The following is a 17,602-nucleotide window of genomic DNA, read 5'->3' as shown; positions in this document are numbered from 1 at the left end:
TTTAATGAACAGGCTTCTGCTACTACTCTTAAAAAATTGTTGGTAGGTGCATAAGTTCATGCAGAACTAGAGCACACATAACTAAGGACATGTGGTGCATAAATTAAAGAAAAATAAATGGACAGCATGAATAGAATAGCTTTCACCACAAGCCTATTCATTCTTTCATACGAGACCAGCTCTGCTAAGGCGGACACCCTCCACAAAAGTACAAGACAACACGATCACAAGAGTATAAAGTACTTCTAGCATTCCATGCTAGATTTTGTATTTCTGAGATTAGACTTGTGAAGACTAACTCAAATAACCATTTAATTTACTTCCAAAAGGAGAAAGAGCCAATCCAAGCACTAAAGTATGTAGCCAGCTTTAAAAGGGCAAGCAATTTCAACATCACAGGACTACTAATGCGTGGAAGTTCAAGCACAGATGAAAACAAAAATACTACCTATCACTTGAATAGTCAAATGTAAACAGAACTGTAAATCATAAATGGCATCTTTAGGCACAAACTTAAAGAGAAACTGCAATTTTATTTCCAGTTACAGTATGAAAAAGGCTATAAATATACAAAAGAGAGAGGTTTTACCTTGTTCCTCCTCCATCAATAGTGAGGATTCGAATTCCCCAGCCTTTCACAGGGTCTGTATATCCAATTATAGCTAAAGTCTCTCTAACAGCAGCCTGAAGACTTTCGTCATTTGCCTGTCTCAGTCTCAGTAGGCATGGGATTATTTTTTCCTATTGATAAATACAAAGACATTTCATTCTAACTATATATTTATACCAAAGGAATCCATGCTTAAATTTACTAGTTTGGCATTTCAGTATAAAAGTAAAATATTAGTTAAGCTCAGAAGAAAACTTCTTTAAACCTGTATTTACCCATCTCTCTTTCTAACAAGGGAAAGAAAGGATTCCAATCTTACATCATACATGCCTCACTGCTAAACTACCTACCTATCAGAATTAAACAATCAAGGTGAAAAGGAAATCTTCTGAATCTCTAGAAAGGCTGTATTTACCAGCAGTTTAGTTTTACTGACTTTAATGTCACATTGGCCAAATACAAACTCAAGTATGGACCAAGTATAGCTAAAGGCACAGATTTTGCTGAATAAGTATCACACTGCTTCAAAACAGGAAATGCCTTCCAAGTACATTAATATCAAAGAAAACAAAAATTAAAACTCTTCCTCACAGTAGTTTTTAAATGTACAATTATTATCACAAAGATATAGAGTATTATAATCAAAATGGGAGTAGTGAATGTACTCTTTCATAATAAAGTAATTCACATGTATCCATGTGGATGTCTGACCTGTACCCTGCCTGGATGATTCATCTGGCCTGCGCTCCATACCCAAAAATCTACCTTCCAGAAATTCCACAATCCCTGTCACACATCTGCCACATCTTGTGGAAAAAGGCATGAGACTGACAAATGCTGTGATTTGGCTCATATGGCTAGAATAGTCTACCACCCACCTCCCGTCCTCTCACTGCAGGAAAGAGAAGGAGCAGGACTAGATTACATGAACTTATTTGATGCTTACACTCCACCACTGTCACCTGTCTTCAAAGGAAGCATGCAAATAAGCATAAAAACTGCTGGGCATATGCAGATCAACTGATCAACTGTACTGTACACTCCCATCTGGCCAACTGCGTCAGAGGACACAGTGTACGACCTTCGCCTACCACTTGAATAAGCTATACTATCTATCCACATGACAGTGCTGTATGCTTCTAAATTAAACATTGCAATCTGGAGACCGTTAGCTAAACTGCTGAGAGTTTGCATACAAATCTGCTTCAACCAGCTAAAAAAATAGCTATAGCAAGAGACATTCACATTGTAATCTCTTACAAATAGAATATATGACTAGCCCACAAATGTACAGAAGAAAGTTTCATGCTATTTTGTGTTAATCGACTATCAACTATTTATTTTTCGTCTAAGCATAAAGACTGTATGTACCTTAATTGCAACTCCTCTGCTCTCTGGAAATTCTAGAAGGTGATAGGTCAGTTCTTCAACCCTGCTGATACAGACTCTTCGATTAGAGGATCTTCGTAGGGCTTGCACTAGAGCTCGAGTCCTGTTATCAATACTCACTCTTGCAATAATCTAAAAAAAGATAAAGCTATACAAATAACACGAAACTACTCTAAGAAATGTGTAAACTTTGTCAAGACTAATTCCAAACTGCTATTTTAAGATTTCTCAGAAGTAGCGGACAGCATGTTGTACCAGAAATCTGCCACAGACTCCAAGAAAGCATTGCTTAAACATAAACAGGCAACCTTTTGGTTCTTTGTTTAGTAGAAAAATAAACAAAGGTAGTTCACAGCAACAATACACCAAACACACACGTGTCAGCATGTACTCAGATGTATTTTCAGGACAACTCTGAAATCACAGTATTTGAACCATGAAGGAGTCTAAGAAATGTAACTACAACAAATGAAAGCAACTAAGCTTTTTTATATTTATGTATTCTCTCTTTACATATATATGAGCTAAATACATGCATATAATATACACACATGTATTTTTATATATATGTAGACTTTATAAACACTTTTGTATGCATGTATATATACATTTTTATACATGTATACATACGCATATATACTTAAGTATGTATATGCATATAACTGCAGTATGTATATTCATAATTTTTATGTATATACAGCAGTATGTTTATATAGTTTTTATGTGTATATACATACATATTTATATAAATATTATGTACTTATATGTACCTACACATAAATATACATATATACGTACCTACATGGGTATATACTTATTTATGTAACTACATGTGTGTGTACATGTAAGTTTACATATAGACACACATATACATGTATGTTCAGAGTGTATACATACACTTGTGTAAAATATACATAGCAATAATATATAAAGAAAACACATTAAACAAAGACTTGCCTTTTCTCTCTGAAGAGATAGATGCTTTTCCTTCTCTTCTGCAGCCTTAACCTCTTTCGCTTTGTCCTCCTCACCCTTCTCACACACTTCTTGTTCTGCCTGTTTAGTCTTTTCTTGTGAAAGTGCTTTTGAGTCGGATCTTAACTTAGGAACCAACCCGCCAATGTAACTGTCTACAAAAGCTTGTACACTGTTACTGGGATACGAAAGAAAGTTTGCAATAGTTTTTTTAGTGGAAACTGGAAGAGCAGTACTTGGCTTTTCAGCACCCAGAGTCTCTGCTTCAGGAGCTAAAGTAGCTGCTGAATCCACCATCCTTTCTTCATTCACTACAGTATCTTCTGATGAATCAAGCTTACTCCTCTCCTCACTCTGAGAGTCCTGTAATAAAGCATTCCTTTTTCTCTCTTGATCCATAACAGGCTTATTATTAAAGTACCAGTTGATATGATCAGCTATGAAGTTATAAGTCTCTCCAAAACTTGTAGAAAAGTAACTTATATGAAAAAGGTGGCTTTTAGTAGACGCTGAATCTTCCGGGGTATCTCGGCAAGCGCCACTTGAACTTACTAACATAGGCTCCAAGTTTCCACTTGCACAACTGGATTTCCCTGCAGCTGGGCCTCTGTTGCAATCCTCCTGAGTTCTGGCATCTGCGACTTGTTTATCATTTTCTAGATTTGCATCTCCATTACTTTTCTTTGCTTTTCCCAGAGTACCTGAGTGTGACTTCAATCGGGCTATCCGTGAAACCAGTTCACTGTGAGTGCCAGACACTGCCTTTGAAACAGATTCTAGAGTATTCTTAATTCGTGACATGTGACTGTTCACTTTTGTAAGTCCTTTGGAAGAAGAAGTCAAGAGCTTAGCAACTCTGAAGTATAAAAAGTCATGGCTGCAAATGTATTTGTTATACCAAAGTGTCTTGCTTCTGACCCATTTACACTGAGGCTCACTTGTATGAAAAACCCTCAGGTGAATGGCATGATTTATCCTCCAGCAGACTTTAGGCCTATACAAATACAGGTATTTGTTTCTTTGCTTCCACCAAAGGCTTTTGGGGTTAATCAAAACAAACAAATATGCATCTAAAAATAAGTGAACTGTCATTACTTATAAATAACTACACCTGTCCTAAGTTGCTGGTCTATTTCATTCCAGAAAACGTATTTCAATAGTCTTGTATCTCACAGTATTATCTGAAAAAGAAAACAAAACAACAATGGAAACTCTAAACCAGTAATAAGTTAAACTAAAATCACAGAGTAGCTTAAGGCAGATAAAGCGTACTTATTCTTTAAGCAAAAACAGATAAACATTCACATCAAGTAATCTCACAAGGATATCTGTTGCTCAGGTCATTTGGCAACGTCAGCTCACAATTTCAATGTGTTATTCCTTAAAGGCAGGTTTAAGTCCATCTTGAGCAATATGCAACACCTGCCCTAAGTATGTAGTGACACAGGGCAACTGCTTGCCAGCCTTTCCAATAAAGAGAATTTTGTATCTCTTTACCAGATCATCATGTGCAGAGACCAAATTCCAAATGAAACTATCATTATGTTACCACCCCTTTGCACAATTCCTCCCAGGGGAGAAAGGACACCAATGCCTTCACTGTCGAGTTCAACCACATGCTCCCATCTAAGGGCAGTGTATGACCCTAGCTCTACAAGGAAAGCCGTTCCTGGGGCGGATCAGAGTTTCACACAGTACCCAGAGCTGTGCTGAATCCGCAGAGGCAAGGCCATTACCTGCCTGAACGACAAGCTCAGGCTTCCCCTGCTCCCGGTGCTGGAGGACGTCGGGCAGGCCGACACCTGCCCAGGCCGACGCCACGGTAACAGCAGAGGCGACACGGACGCGGGCAGCAGCGTCGCTACTTACGCCTTCCTCAGCGGCTGCCCGAGCCTGCGCCGTGCCGGTACCCCACGGGCGAGCCCTCCGCCTGGGTCACCGCCGCCGCCGCCGCTCCGGGCCGCGGCGGCGAGCACAGCGCTATATGTGCAGCGGGCGCCTCCCGCCGCGGGAGGGGGAGCTCGTTCTGTTCCTGCCTTGCGCTATTTCGCGGAAATGGTTTCGAGAGCGGCCCCGTAAACAAGCGCCGAGTCCCGGCACGGCACGGTACGGCACGGCCCGACCCGGACCCGGACCCGGCCCCGGCCCGCCCGGCGGCGGCGCCACACGTCACGCGTCCACACCCACCCTGCGTCACGCATGCGACTCCCGCGTGCCTGGCACGCGCTCACCCTCTTCAGCCCCCCCAACCCCCAGCACTACGCCCCCCTAGGACGACGCGGCCCACCCCGGCGGCGGCGGCGGCGGCGGCGGCGGCGGATACCTGCAGGGCGGCGGCTCCCGCCTGCCCCCGCTGCCGCCGGCGAGCGCCGGGCAAGGCCTGCCGCCCTCACGGGCAGGGCCCGCACGGTGCCACCCCGGCGGAGAGGACGGCGGGACCCACACCGTGACAGCGGCACCAGGCTGCGCCGCGCTACTGCGCCTGCGCCGCGCCGGCACGCCGGAAGCAGCTGAGGCGCGCCGGGGCGGGGAGGACGCGGGGCGGAGCCGAGACGCGGGACGAGGGCGCCGGGGGCAACCGCGCCTGCGTGCGGGGTGCAGCCTGCCGGGGCGGGGTGGTGCTGCGCTGCGCGGGGCGGGTCTCTCCTCGCCTCAGCGCGACCGCGGGCAGCGGCCGCTGTCCATGACCGCTCGGTAGCAGCGGCGCCGCCACCCGGTGGGAGGCGCTGCGACTGAGGGGGCTGCGGGGAGGAGGGGATCGGGGTCCCCGAGCCGGCCTGGCTCCGCTCCGGCTGCCTGGTGCGGGCGCTGCGACCATGTACCCCCGCGCTGCCCGGTTAATGCTCGGAGAAGGATCATAAATACGGCTTTTTCCGTGGGTGTGGCAGGGCTGGGGCACGTTGGTATTGCCCAGCCAGCCCTGAGAGCAGCAGCTTCCCTGGCTGGAACACAGCTTGCACCGAGTCGACTAAATTTAACAGTGCTGGTGGCAAAAGGCGGTGGATGCGCTGCCGCGGGGGCTGCTGAACGCCGGCACTGAGCGATGGGAGGGGGGGATGTTTCCCTTGTGCTTTCACATCCCTGTCATCTGCTTCTGTTCTTCCTCACAAATTAAAAAGTGAAATTAATTCTCTTACCTGGTAATTTTCTTTCTCATAGGGAGATCTATATCCATTGCATGTTGTAATTGTTATCACAGTTTTTTTATAAATTGGACAGATTGAACTTTGTGCATCTTCCAATGCAAGGCATTCTTCAGCTCATAAATACTTTATGAATATTAACTGAACAATTTGTAGTTCTTTTTTTGCCTCCTGTCAGCGTGGTGGGTTGGCCCTGGCCAGGTGCCCACCGAGCAGCTCTATCACTGCCCCTCCACCAGTAGGAGAGGGGGAGGAAATAATGAGACGCTCATGTATGGAGGTGAGGACAGGGAGAGGTCACATACCAAGTACCATCATCGGCAAAACTAAACACAGCTTAGGGAGATTAAAATTTATTGCCAATTAATAATGCAGTAGGATAGTAAGAAATAAAACCAAATCTTAAAACACTTTTCCTCCACCCCTCCCTTCTTCCCAGGCTCAACTTTAATTCTCTACCTCCTTCCCCCACAGCAGCGCAGGAGGACAGAAAATGGGGGTTGTGGGGAGTTCATGACACGTTGTCTCTGCCGCTCCTTCCTCCTCAGGGGAGGCCTCCTCACACTCTCCCTGCTCCAGTGTGGGGTCCCTCTCACAGCAGGCAGTCCTCCATGAACTTCAACGTGAGTCCTTCCCATGGGCTACAGTTCTTCATGAACCACTCCAGCGTGGGTCCCTTTCATGGGTGCAGCCCTTCAGGAACAGTCCGCTCCAGTGTGGGTCTTGCACAGGGTCACCAGTCCTGCAGCAAACCTGCTCCAGTGCAGGCTCCTTTCTCCACAGGGCCACAGCTCCTACGAGGAGCCTGCTGCAGCGTGGGCTTCCCACGGGGTCACAGCCTCCTTCGGGCATCCCCCTGCTCCGGTCTGGGGTCCTCCATGTGCTGCAGGTAGAGATCTGCTCCACCATGGACCTCCATGGGCTGCAGGACCGCAGCCTGCCTCACCATGGGCTGCACCACGGGCTGCAGGGGAATCTCTGCTCCCATGCCTGGGGCACCTCCTGCCCTCCTGCTGCACTGACCTGGGTGTCTGCAGGGCTGTTTGTCTCACAAATTCTCACTTCTCTCTACAGCTGCTGTTGCACTGCAGTTTTTCCCCCCCTTCCTAACTATGTTAGGGACATTATCATAAAAGCCAAGCCCATCAGTGCCACTGTTGGGCTTGGCTTTGGCCAGCAGTGAGTTCATCTTAGAGCTGGTTGGAACTCGCTCCTTCACTCCTTCCAACATAGGGGCAGCTTCTGGTGTCTTCTCACAGAAGCCATCCCTGTACCCCCTCCTGACCTCCCCTGCTACCACAATCTTGTCACACAGACGCAACGCAATGAAATTTTTGCACTCTTAAGAGGGTATCAAGGGAAGACTTAAAGGCAATATTCCAGTATCACTTCCTCAGTGAAGTACTCAAATGGCTCACACGCCACGTATTGTCTAGGATCCTTTTGCACAGGATCATGGTGGTTCACACCCAAGTTGCTCCTCTGTTTCCTCCTAAATGCTTTCAGAGTTGGTGCTTTCTGGATTACAGTAGCCTGTTCTGTAGGTATGGTCCACCGATCCTGTCTGAATGTGACTACACATCTGGCAACTGTTTTTAAGACTTTTGTGCTATTCTTTATTTTGTATATGGTTAAGCGTAATTTTAAACTAAATAGCTCAAACAGTAGTGGCATCTGCCCTAAGTGCCAGATGTGGCTAAGCAGAGAGGTTTTGCTTCCCACTGTTGTATGAATTTCTTCAGGAAAAGGCCACTTAGTGTTATGAGAGCAACACTGTGCTGATATGTTTTAGACTGTGCTAACAGTGTTAGCTTAAGCAGCTTCCCCAGCTGTGTCCGCCCTTGTGCAAGCCTCAGGGCTCTTGTTTGCTTGCCAATGTGGTGAGCTGAATTGGATCTCACGAGATGACGTAAGCAGCAGTGGCCCATCTGAAGCCATGGTCTGAGATGGCTTTAAACAGGGTAACTTGCATTTTTACAACAACAAAGGGTTAGGCAAAACAAGATCTACAAGTTCAGTGAGGAAGAAGTTTGGTCAAGTTAAGCTTCATGGTGCCAGGGCACATCCTGCCTCTCTTTGATTGGCAAATAACTACTGGAGGTGCGTGGCAACTGATCCCTTTTAGCTTCAAATAGCTCCTTCCTAAACAGTCACACTTTCTCCCACAATGTCATTGTAATATTCTCTTCTATGTCTGCCAAGGCCTTCGTCTTGCCACTGGGATATGTACAATGGTATGTGGTAGATTCATACCTTTGCTGAAGAAAAGATTGAAGGATTTCACATGTCAGGTCTAATTAGAACCCAGTGCATTCTTGTCGCATGGCTTTCCCCAAGGATGAACAGTCCTGTCTGATCTGACATGTTCCAAGGCTCATGATCATCAGCTTCTCAAAACAACCACACAACTCTCTGAAATAACTAAAAAACACTCATAAAAGAGATAAATTTATGTATTCCCAGGCACAAATTCTGCATCCACACCTTCTCAAATATTTTGCCAATTTAGCCTTCTCTTTACTGCAGCCATGACATTGAGAAGAAAAGATAGATACTTCAATTAAGCTAATTTTATAAGTTCTCTTAATAGTTAAAGGTGAGTTGATTCATCCCATTTGACTAAACACCTACTTTCAGAGATGAACCCACCCGCAGATTTCAGAGGGTGGCTAACTCCAGTTACAGTAATTTTCACATAGTATGGAAATGATCCCATTTATCACATTTTGAGATATATTAATTTTAATTTTAATAGGATGTACATAAACTGTTTTAAAAATGCTTTTGTTTCAATACTTTCTATGGGAATTCTCAAGCAAGAATTTATTGTGATTATTGATGGGTTTTTTTGCTGATCTCTATTAGGTTGCATACCAAGCACTCAAGCTCTGTCCGAGTGGTGTCTTAAAACATGGTAGTTTCCAGTTTAGGACAACACTGAAAGTAAATTGATTTTAATGAGTGCCATCATTGTAACTTGATTAAAAAAATCAAAGGCTTTCTTCACGTTCATACATGCTTTTGCAGGTAAGATGCAAACTTTTGTAAATCAAGTTACAGATCAAAAACTGTGGTAAGTCTTCGTACTTTAATGAGAATTCTTTGATGTACGTGATTTTTGTCATGTTATATCAAACTACTGTTATGTCCATACTACAAGTGAGTTAACTGTGTTCATTTATATGTATGCTATACTTACAAATGTCATTAATTGTTTCTCACATCCACATTTATATGTTTGTCTTGAACTGCTACTTGGAGAGAGAGTCATAATGCATTATGAGGCAGTTTGAAAAAAATTGGATATTTACCAGAAATAATTGTTCCAAATTTTGTCTTTCTAGGGTTCTCTCTCTTGATCCATGAAATATGAAAATTTTCTATTTTCTTCTTATACTCTATTTCACTATAAAAGCTGGCACAAATACACTGAAATAAATTAATTTTGGAACTCTTTACAAAATTAAGTCTTACATGTTATTGCTATTCCAGTTGCAGAGTTCAGTGACTTCAGCTTAGATGAATTAAACCTGCATAGAACAGCTTGCAGGGGTGAGATATTAATTCTGAGAAAATGGGTTTGCATAAATTTACACTGTATATTAGATACAGAGGTATGATATGAGTAGTATTTCAGTATGTACAGGCAGGGTTTTTGTTTTGATTTGCCGTATTTATTATGGATGGTATCCTGGAAACACAGCACTGTCACCTAACAGACTCAAACTAAAAAACCCTAAGTGTTTCAAAGCGCTATGACAAATTAACATACAGGGGTAGGGTAGTATTCTGCTAATAATGGTATCTGAGATAACTGCTTAAATCTAACATCTTCAATTAAAGCCTTATGCAAAATGCTGTGTCCTATTTTCATCAATATAGTATGGCATAGGCGGAAGCTGTGTAGTGCTCCCAAGTATTTTAAGCTTTGTAAATGCATAACACAGTAAACGCATAACACAAAGTGCCTCTTAACACTAGATGGCAGACAAAAGTGGGAAAATATTTCCTTTTTTTCAGAGACAGAATACAAAAGAATTAATTTGCAACTTGAATGAACATTCACTGCAAGTTGAAGCAGGCAGTGTAAGATTTATATTGCAACTGCTTAGTATCTTTGTCTTACATCAGTCTGATTACCTGAAGTAGTTAGGCTGCTTTGCTCCTTATTCTCATCGATGTTAGAACATAGTATAGAAGTAACACATTTGCTAAGGAGGCAACTCATTTTCATAGAATATTATAAACTGTTGTACTAAATATTGTGTAATCTGTTCACCTAGCAGCTGGTGAATATTTTGGGTTGTTACCCTACTCCTCTCCCAGATACATCTTCCAAAAGAAGTGTAGCAGAAGGGTTGGAATCCCCAAGGGTCCATCCACACCGAACCACATGTCAAAATGTCAGTGCACCTAGCTGTAGCACCACGCTGATGTGACTGCTTGCAGGATTTGAGCTACAGTCTGCACCATGTATGAAGCAGTTGTTCTCTGTGCATGCACAAGGTGCTGTTAGTTAACAAAGCAGTCTGGGATTGCTGTACAAAAACCTGCTTTGCATTGCCTGTTATGCATAGATGGGTAGTGCATTTATGGGACTGATAACAAGCACAGACTTCATTGCTATTAAACTATGATATGCATGTACCATACCAGAACCATAACAGGTCACACAAATCCCACCTGATCTTTCCCTCTGTGCTGGTGCTGTGGCTGCACAGACTCCAGGCCAGTCTGGCTATCTTCAGTGTCGCATTGGGCAGTGCTGGCAGCCTTAAGAACTATAATTTGGAGAGACCCAAGTTATTCCCATGGAGTTTTTCCTCTTGGTGTTGTTCCAAACAAGAGAAGCAAGTTCACTGGAACAGAAGGGTAAGTGCAAAAATAAATATGACTTCCCCACCTCATGATTAGGAAGTCGTCTACAAAGGTGGCCATAGCTTCTGGTCTTGGTTCCGCAGATTATTCTCATTACACAATAGTTTTTGATATAAAATGTATATATAGAAGCAAACACCAGACTGTGGCATTCCCCTTCCCATGGGAGCACTTAGCCACAGGGATAAAGAACTACATCCCTTTTTCCAGGGTTTCTTCTTAGTTCCATGAATCTTCCATTCCTTTCTGCCTAGTCACCTAGTTTCAATTAGGTGACTAGAAAGCATTTTCCATTCTGCCTTGCCAATAAGTTGGTAAAAAGGAAATACTCATGGGGAATTAGAAATGTGTATTTAAACCTTCTCAGTCTGAAACCAGCACTGACCCCATTTTCTTGCATCACCTGGGCAAATATTCCATTGAAAATAGTGTTATACTAGACATTGTCGATTACCTTGTTCCTGTTCCTGCTCTCCCTGCCCAGAAATCTCTATTTTCTCACCCCATTTGAAAGAACTGGGCAAATCCCAGCCTTTTCCTTGAAGGAATGGTTGTAAGGTGCCTTTAGAGTTACGGGCTCTGCATTTTGAATGGGTAATGGTACTTGTTCAGAGTTAAGACTCTAGATTAGAATTGGGACCTGGGGTTTAGCTACCTCTCTCTCCACACACCTCACACACACACCCTCCCCCCCCTCCCCTTCATTTCCTACTTTGCTAAGTCCAGGCAGTTTACACACAGTGTCAAGGTGCTTGGATCCCTAAATCAGGGTTCTGGATTGCTAAATCAGGGGTTTAGATTCTGCTTGGGGAATTGATACTTCAAGACCTTTACGCAGCTATCTTTGATTTCTTGTGCCTCCACAGCTCATAGAATCATAGAATCGTAAGGGTTGGAAAGGACCTTAAGATCATCTAGTTCCAACCCCCCTGCCATGGGCAGGGACACCTTGCCCTAAACCACGTGGTCCAAGGCTCTGTCCAACCTGGCCTTGAACACCGCCAGGGATGGAGCATCCACAACCTCCCTGGGCAACCCATTCCAGTGCTTCACCACCCTCACTGTAAAGAACTTCTTCCTTATATCTAATCTAAACTTCCCCTGTTTAAGTTTGAACCCATTACCCCTTGTCCTACCACTACAGTCCCTAAGGAAGAGTCCCTCCCCAGCATCCTTGTAGACCCCCTTCAGATACTGGAAGGCTGCTATGAGGTCTCCACACAGCCTTCTCTTCTCCAGGCTGAACAGCCCCAACTCTCTCCGCCTGTCTTCATACGGGAGGTGCTCCAAGCCCTCTTATCATCCTCGTGGCCCTCCTCTGGACTCGCTCCAACAGCTCCATGTCCTTTTTATGTTGAGGACACCAGAACTGTACGCAGTACTCCAAGTGAGGTCTCACAAGAGCAGAGTAGAGGGGCAGGATCACCTCCTTCGACCTGCTGGTCACGCTTCTTTTGATGCAGCCCAGGATACGGTTGGCTTTCTGGGCTGCAAGCACACACTGCCGGCTCATGTTAAGCTTCTCGTCAACCAACACCCCCAAGTCCTTTTCTGCAGGGCTGCTCTGAATCTCTTCTCTGCCCAGCCTGTAGCAGTGCCTGGGATTGCCCCGACCCAGGTGTAGGACCTTACACTTGGCTTGGTTAAACTTCATAAGGTTGGCATCGGCCCACCTCACAAGCGTGTCAAGGTCCCTCTGGATGGCATCCCTTCCCTCCAGCGTATCAACTGAGCCACACAGCTTGGTATCGTCAGCAAACTTGCTGAGGGCGCACTCAATCCCACTGTCCATGTTGCCGACAAAGATGTTGAACAGGACCAGTCCCAACACCGATCCCTGAGGGACACCACTCGTTACAGGTTTCCAACTGGATATCGAGCCATTTACCACAACTCTTTGCGTGCGGCCATCGAGCCAGTTTTTTATCCACCGAGTGGTCCATCTATCAAATTGATGTCTCTCCAATTTAGAGACAAGGATGGCATGCGGGACAGTGTCGAACGCTTTGCACAAGTCCAGGTAGATGACGTCAACTGCTCTGCCCCTGTCCATCAGTTCCATGGCTCCATCATAGAAGGCCACCAGATTGGTCAGGCAGGATTTCCCCTTAGTGAAGCCATGTTGGCTGTCACCAACCACCTCGTTGTTTTTCATGTGCCTTAGCATGTTTTCCAGGAGAAACTGCTCCAAGATTTTGCCAGGCACAGAGGTGAGACTGACTGGTCTGTAGTTCCCTGGGTCTTCCACCTTCCCCTTCTTGAAAATGGGGGTTATATTGCCCTTCTTCCAGTCATCAGGAACTTCACCTGACTGCCAGGATTTTTCGAATATGATGGACAGTGGTTTAGCAACTTCATTCGCCAGCTCCTTCAGGACCCGTGGATGGATTTCATCAGGTCCCATGGACTTGTGCACGTTCAGGTTCTTAAGATGGTCTCGAACCTGATCCTCTCCTACAGTGGGCCTAAGGTCTTCATTTTCAGAGTCCCTGCATTTGCTTTCCAAGACTTTCATGGTGTGGTCAGAGCATTTGCTGGTGAAGATGGAGGCAAAGAAGTCATTAAGAACCTCAGCCTTCTCCCAATCCAGTTCTCCCGATAGCTTCCGGAGAGGGCTCACATTGTCCCTAGTCTGTCTTTTATTTGCTACGTATCTATAGAATCCTTTCCTGTTATCTTTTACATCCCTTGCCAAACTTAATTCTAGCTGGGCCTTAGCTTTCCTAACCTGGTCCCTAGCTTCCTGGGCAATGCTCCTATATTCTTCCCAGGCCACCTGTCCTCGCTTCCACCTTCTATAAGCTTCTTTTTTCCCTCTAAGTTTCCTCAGCAGCTCCTTGTCCATCCATGGAGGTCTCCTGGCCCTCCTGCTGCACTTTCTTCTAGTTGGGATGCAACAGTCTTGAGCACGTAGCAGGTGATCCTTGAATATCGACCAGCAGTCTTGGGCCCCCCTGCCCTCTAGGACTGTATCCCATGAAACCTTACTAAGGAGTTTCCTGAAGAGGCCAAAGTCTGCTTTCTTGAAGTCCAGGGCAGTGAGCTTGCTGCATGCTCTTCTCACTGTCCTGATGATCTCAAACTCAACCATCTCATGATCACTAGAGCCAAGGCTGCCCTGGAGCGTCACATTTCCAACCAGTCCCTCCCTGTTGGTGAGCACGAGGTCAAGCATGGCACCTCTCCTTGTCGGCTGCTCTATTGCTTGAAAGAGGAAGTTGTCTTCCACACAATCTAGGAATCTCCTGGATTGCTTGTGCCGGGCTGTACCATCCCTCCAACAGATGTCAGGATGGTTGAAGTCCCCCATGAGGACAAGGGCCTGCGAGCGTGAGGCTGCTCCTATCTGCATGTAGAGTGCTTCATCCACAGAGTCCTCTTGATCAGGCGGCCTGTAACAGATCCCCACCGTAATGTCCCCTGTTGCTGTTTTCCCTTTGATCCTGACCCACAAACACTCTGTTACCTCATCACCCATCCCCAGACAGAGTTCCAAACTCTCTAGCCTATCACTGACATAGATAGCAACGCCCCCTCCCCATCTGCCTGGCCTGTCTTTTCTAAACAGCCTGTAACCTTCCATTCCGACATTCCACTCATAGGAGCCATCCCACCATGTTTCTGTGATACCAATGACATCATATTCCCGTAGCCTTGCACACATCTCTAATTCCTCTTGCTTGTTCCCCCTACTACGGGCGTTTGTATAGAGGCACCTTAGCCAAGCTCCAAATGCAGCCGACTTAATGGCTGGGGCAGCTGGAACACCTCTGCCTCGCTCCAAGCACTTATTACAGGTGCTGGCAACTGACCAGGAGTGTTGGGATGGATCAATGCTCCCCTCCCCCAACACATCCAGTTTAAAGCTTTCTTGACCAGCCTGGCAAGCCTCCTACCAAAACAGCTCTTCCCCTTCTTTGTCAGACCAGCTCCACCAGCCTCCAGTAGACCTGGCCTCCCAAATGGAGCCCCATGATCCAAATAGCCAAACCCCTGACTATGGCACCACCATTCTAACCATTTATTAACCTGCCAAACGCGCCTAGCTTTTTTAAGGTCCTCCCCTTTGTCCTGGAGAATCGATGAAAAAACTGAGCTCCAGAGCCCCTAACCACCTCTCCCAGGGCTCTGTAGTCCCTCTTAATGTTCTCCAGGCTACTGCTATCTATATCTCTAGTACCCACATGGACCACTAGAAGGGGGTAATAGTCAGCAGGACTTACTAGAGCAGGCAGCCTCTCAGCAACATCCCTGGTCTGAGCCCCTGGCAGGCAACACACCTCCCTCGAGACTGGATCAGGCCGGCAGATGGATGCCTCTGTGCCTTTCAAAGTAGAGTCCCCTACTACTATGACCCGCAAATGACCAAATTCTCATTGGACAGACTTTAGATGGATCCCAGCACACTGCACAGATGCCATCTGTGGGGGTACTTCCTCCTTCCCACATTGTGGAGCTTTTTATTTTGTGTAGCAAACAATCATCTTCTCTGGACAAGCTGGGACATCATCTCTGTCTTAACATTCACCGGTGTCAGCATAGGCTTTAAGAACAAGGCTCAGTAGAGGAGACATGTCTTCTTCAAGATCAAAAACTCCTCAAATACAACATTCTTGGCAAGGCTTCCAATACAGCTAGTTCAGCCTGGAGGACAGATGGCTTCAGGGGCCCTAACAGTGCCCCCCAGTACCTATGGACAGGCCGGCAAGAGGTGCCAGCCATGCTCTTACTGAGGTCATGGGAGAACAAGAGAAGATGGTCAGAATCAGGGGCAGGTCTGGTGACATCTAAGGAAAACTTTTTCCTAAAAAGAATAATTAAGCATTTGCAACTGGTTACCCAGGGAGGATTTGGGGTCTACGGTCTTGGAGGTTTTCGAGACCTGACTGGACAAACTCTAAGTAAACTGGTCTCAAGGCCAGGTTGGACAGGGGTTTGAACAACATGGTCTAGTAGAAGGGGTCCCTGCCCATGGCAGGGGGTTGGAACTAGTTGATCTTAAAGTCCTTTCCCACCCAAAATACTTTATGATTCTACGATTGTATGAATTCAGTGTTGTCCCTTTCTTGAGCAGCTGTATGATTCTGTAATTCTAAGCAGACATCTAAATTTAAGTCTTAATCTGTGAGCTGAATCTCTCCCTACTAGCTAGCCAAGAAACATTAGATTTCAGCAGAAGTTAATTAAAATGTGCCTTCCCACACTACTGAACATAAATAATTTAGGAAAAAAATTTAACTTGGACAGATGTGGTTTGGAATGAAGCAAAGCTAGGCAGCAGGAGAAGGATGCTATTGGAGTAAAAGAACAGCTAAGGGGACTTAAATATTTTCATCTGTTATCCTTTTTTAATTTTCTCAGCAAGTTATAGTCCCAGAGTGGATTAAATTTCAATATGACATTATCCTGAATGTCTGCTAGTGCGGATGAAAAAGATGGAAAGGGCACAATTACAAAGTTATGAAAATATTAAGTTACATTGAACTGATTATATGCAAGATGGAGCATAGTCTTACATCACTAGAACAATTTATACAAAGAGGGCCACCTCCCTTTTTATAAACATGGCAAAGTCTTCTTGTTGCACAGTGTGCTTGCCCTTTAACCTGTATCCACATGCTGGGTCTGATACCTATTATAGCATGTCTGCTGTCCGGACACTGTGTGCTGTGTATGTGTGCAGGCCTTGAAAGAGCTGTATGTTCTCAGGGCTCTTGTTGAATTGTTTTAGGTTAAGTGACAAACACCTTTCCCTGAAATATATGTCTACCATACATTATGTATTGTGAAAATTGTACAAATACATGCTTCTGGTACTACATTCTGTTAGTCTTCTGTTAGTTATCCCAGAGGTGACTTGTATTGCACATTCTGGTCTTTTTACGTATAATTCCTTGATCATCTTTCAGATCATGAAACTTAAATTTGTTTTTATCTTCAATGCCTGAGCCTGGGCTTAGTTTTGTATTCAACATGTTCCTGTTTCAACCCACGTAGCCCTAGCTCTGCCTAGGTGTGCATGTTTACTCCGTATTCTGCTAGAAGAGTAAAGATCCTGCCCGGCTTTTTGTTAACTCATGGAGTGAGGATGGTCAAGGTAATTTTGGAGCACACACCCAAAATTTTTTCTCCATCTGAAGAGAGAACTGGAGATAAGCCAGCCTGTTCTACAGCTCAGTGTCTGCTATCAGCAGAGTTTCCAGGGGTTAGTGGCCTGGGGCCAATTCAGTTACTCTTCTTCAATTTGCTGGGAAGGGAGTGTGAGGGTAAAGGCAAACCCGTTTGTTTCCTTATGGTCTTGACATGCTGTTTCCCCCTAATTGAGATAGATAGATTCTGAAGTGGGGGGAAAACTAAAAGGAAACAACCTTGGGAACCAAGATTTTCTACAAATAGGCTTCCATTTAGGAAAAAAATTATCTGGTATACTACGTTAATTTGTTGTGATTCGTACTCTTTGCAACATGGTATTAGAGAAAAGCTGTTGTAAACTCAGGCAGCTGCAGCAGTGTTCAGCCAAATCTGGATTATGGATTCTTACAGCTGCTGTCAGTAGCAAGGTTTGCTGAGATTGTTCAGTTTCTCTGTGATCTGTTCTCATAGTCTT

General features: G+C 45.0%; 1 protein-coding gene across 4 annotated transcripts in view; it reads right to left on the bottom strand.

Annotated features, from left to right (window-relative positions):
* The window catches only part of PNPLA8 (patatin like phospholipase domain containing 8), a 38,915-nt gene extending 33,434 nt beyond the window's left edge, over positions 1-5,481 (bottom strand). Inside the window, exons 1-4 of one of the 4 annotated variants that reach the window (XM_030478825.1) lie at positions 5,298-5,481; positions 2,957-4,155; positions 1,982-2,131; positions 590-741 (exon numbers count right to left, since the gene is read on the bottom strand). In XM_030478825.1, coding sequence (XP_030334685.1) covers positions 590-741; positions 1,982-2,131; positions 2,957-4,066 — 1,412 coding nt within the window. In that variant the 5' untranslated portion in view covers positions 4,067-4,155; positions 5,298-5,481. Of the gene's footprint in view, positions 1-589; positions 742-1,981; positions 2,132-2,956; positions 4,156-4,710; positions 5,151-5,297 lie in introns of those variants that run through there. The other 3 variants (XM_030478827.1, XM_030478826.1, XM_030478828.1) reach the window with 3 other exon arrangements.
* Positions 5,482-17,602: the final 12,121 nt, after the last annotated feature.

The sequence above is a fragment of the Strigops habroptila genome, chromosome 3, assembly GCF_004027225.2.
Source record: "Strigops habroptila isolate Jane chromosome 3, bStrHab1.2.pri, whole genome shotgun sequence".
In the NCBI taxonomy this organism is placed as follows: Eukaryota; Metazoa; Chordata; class Aves; order Psittaciformes; family Psittacidae; genus Strigops; species Strigops habroptila.
This window is presented reverse-complemented; position numbering and strand designations above follow the sequence as displayed.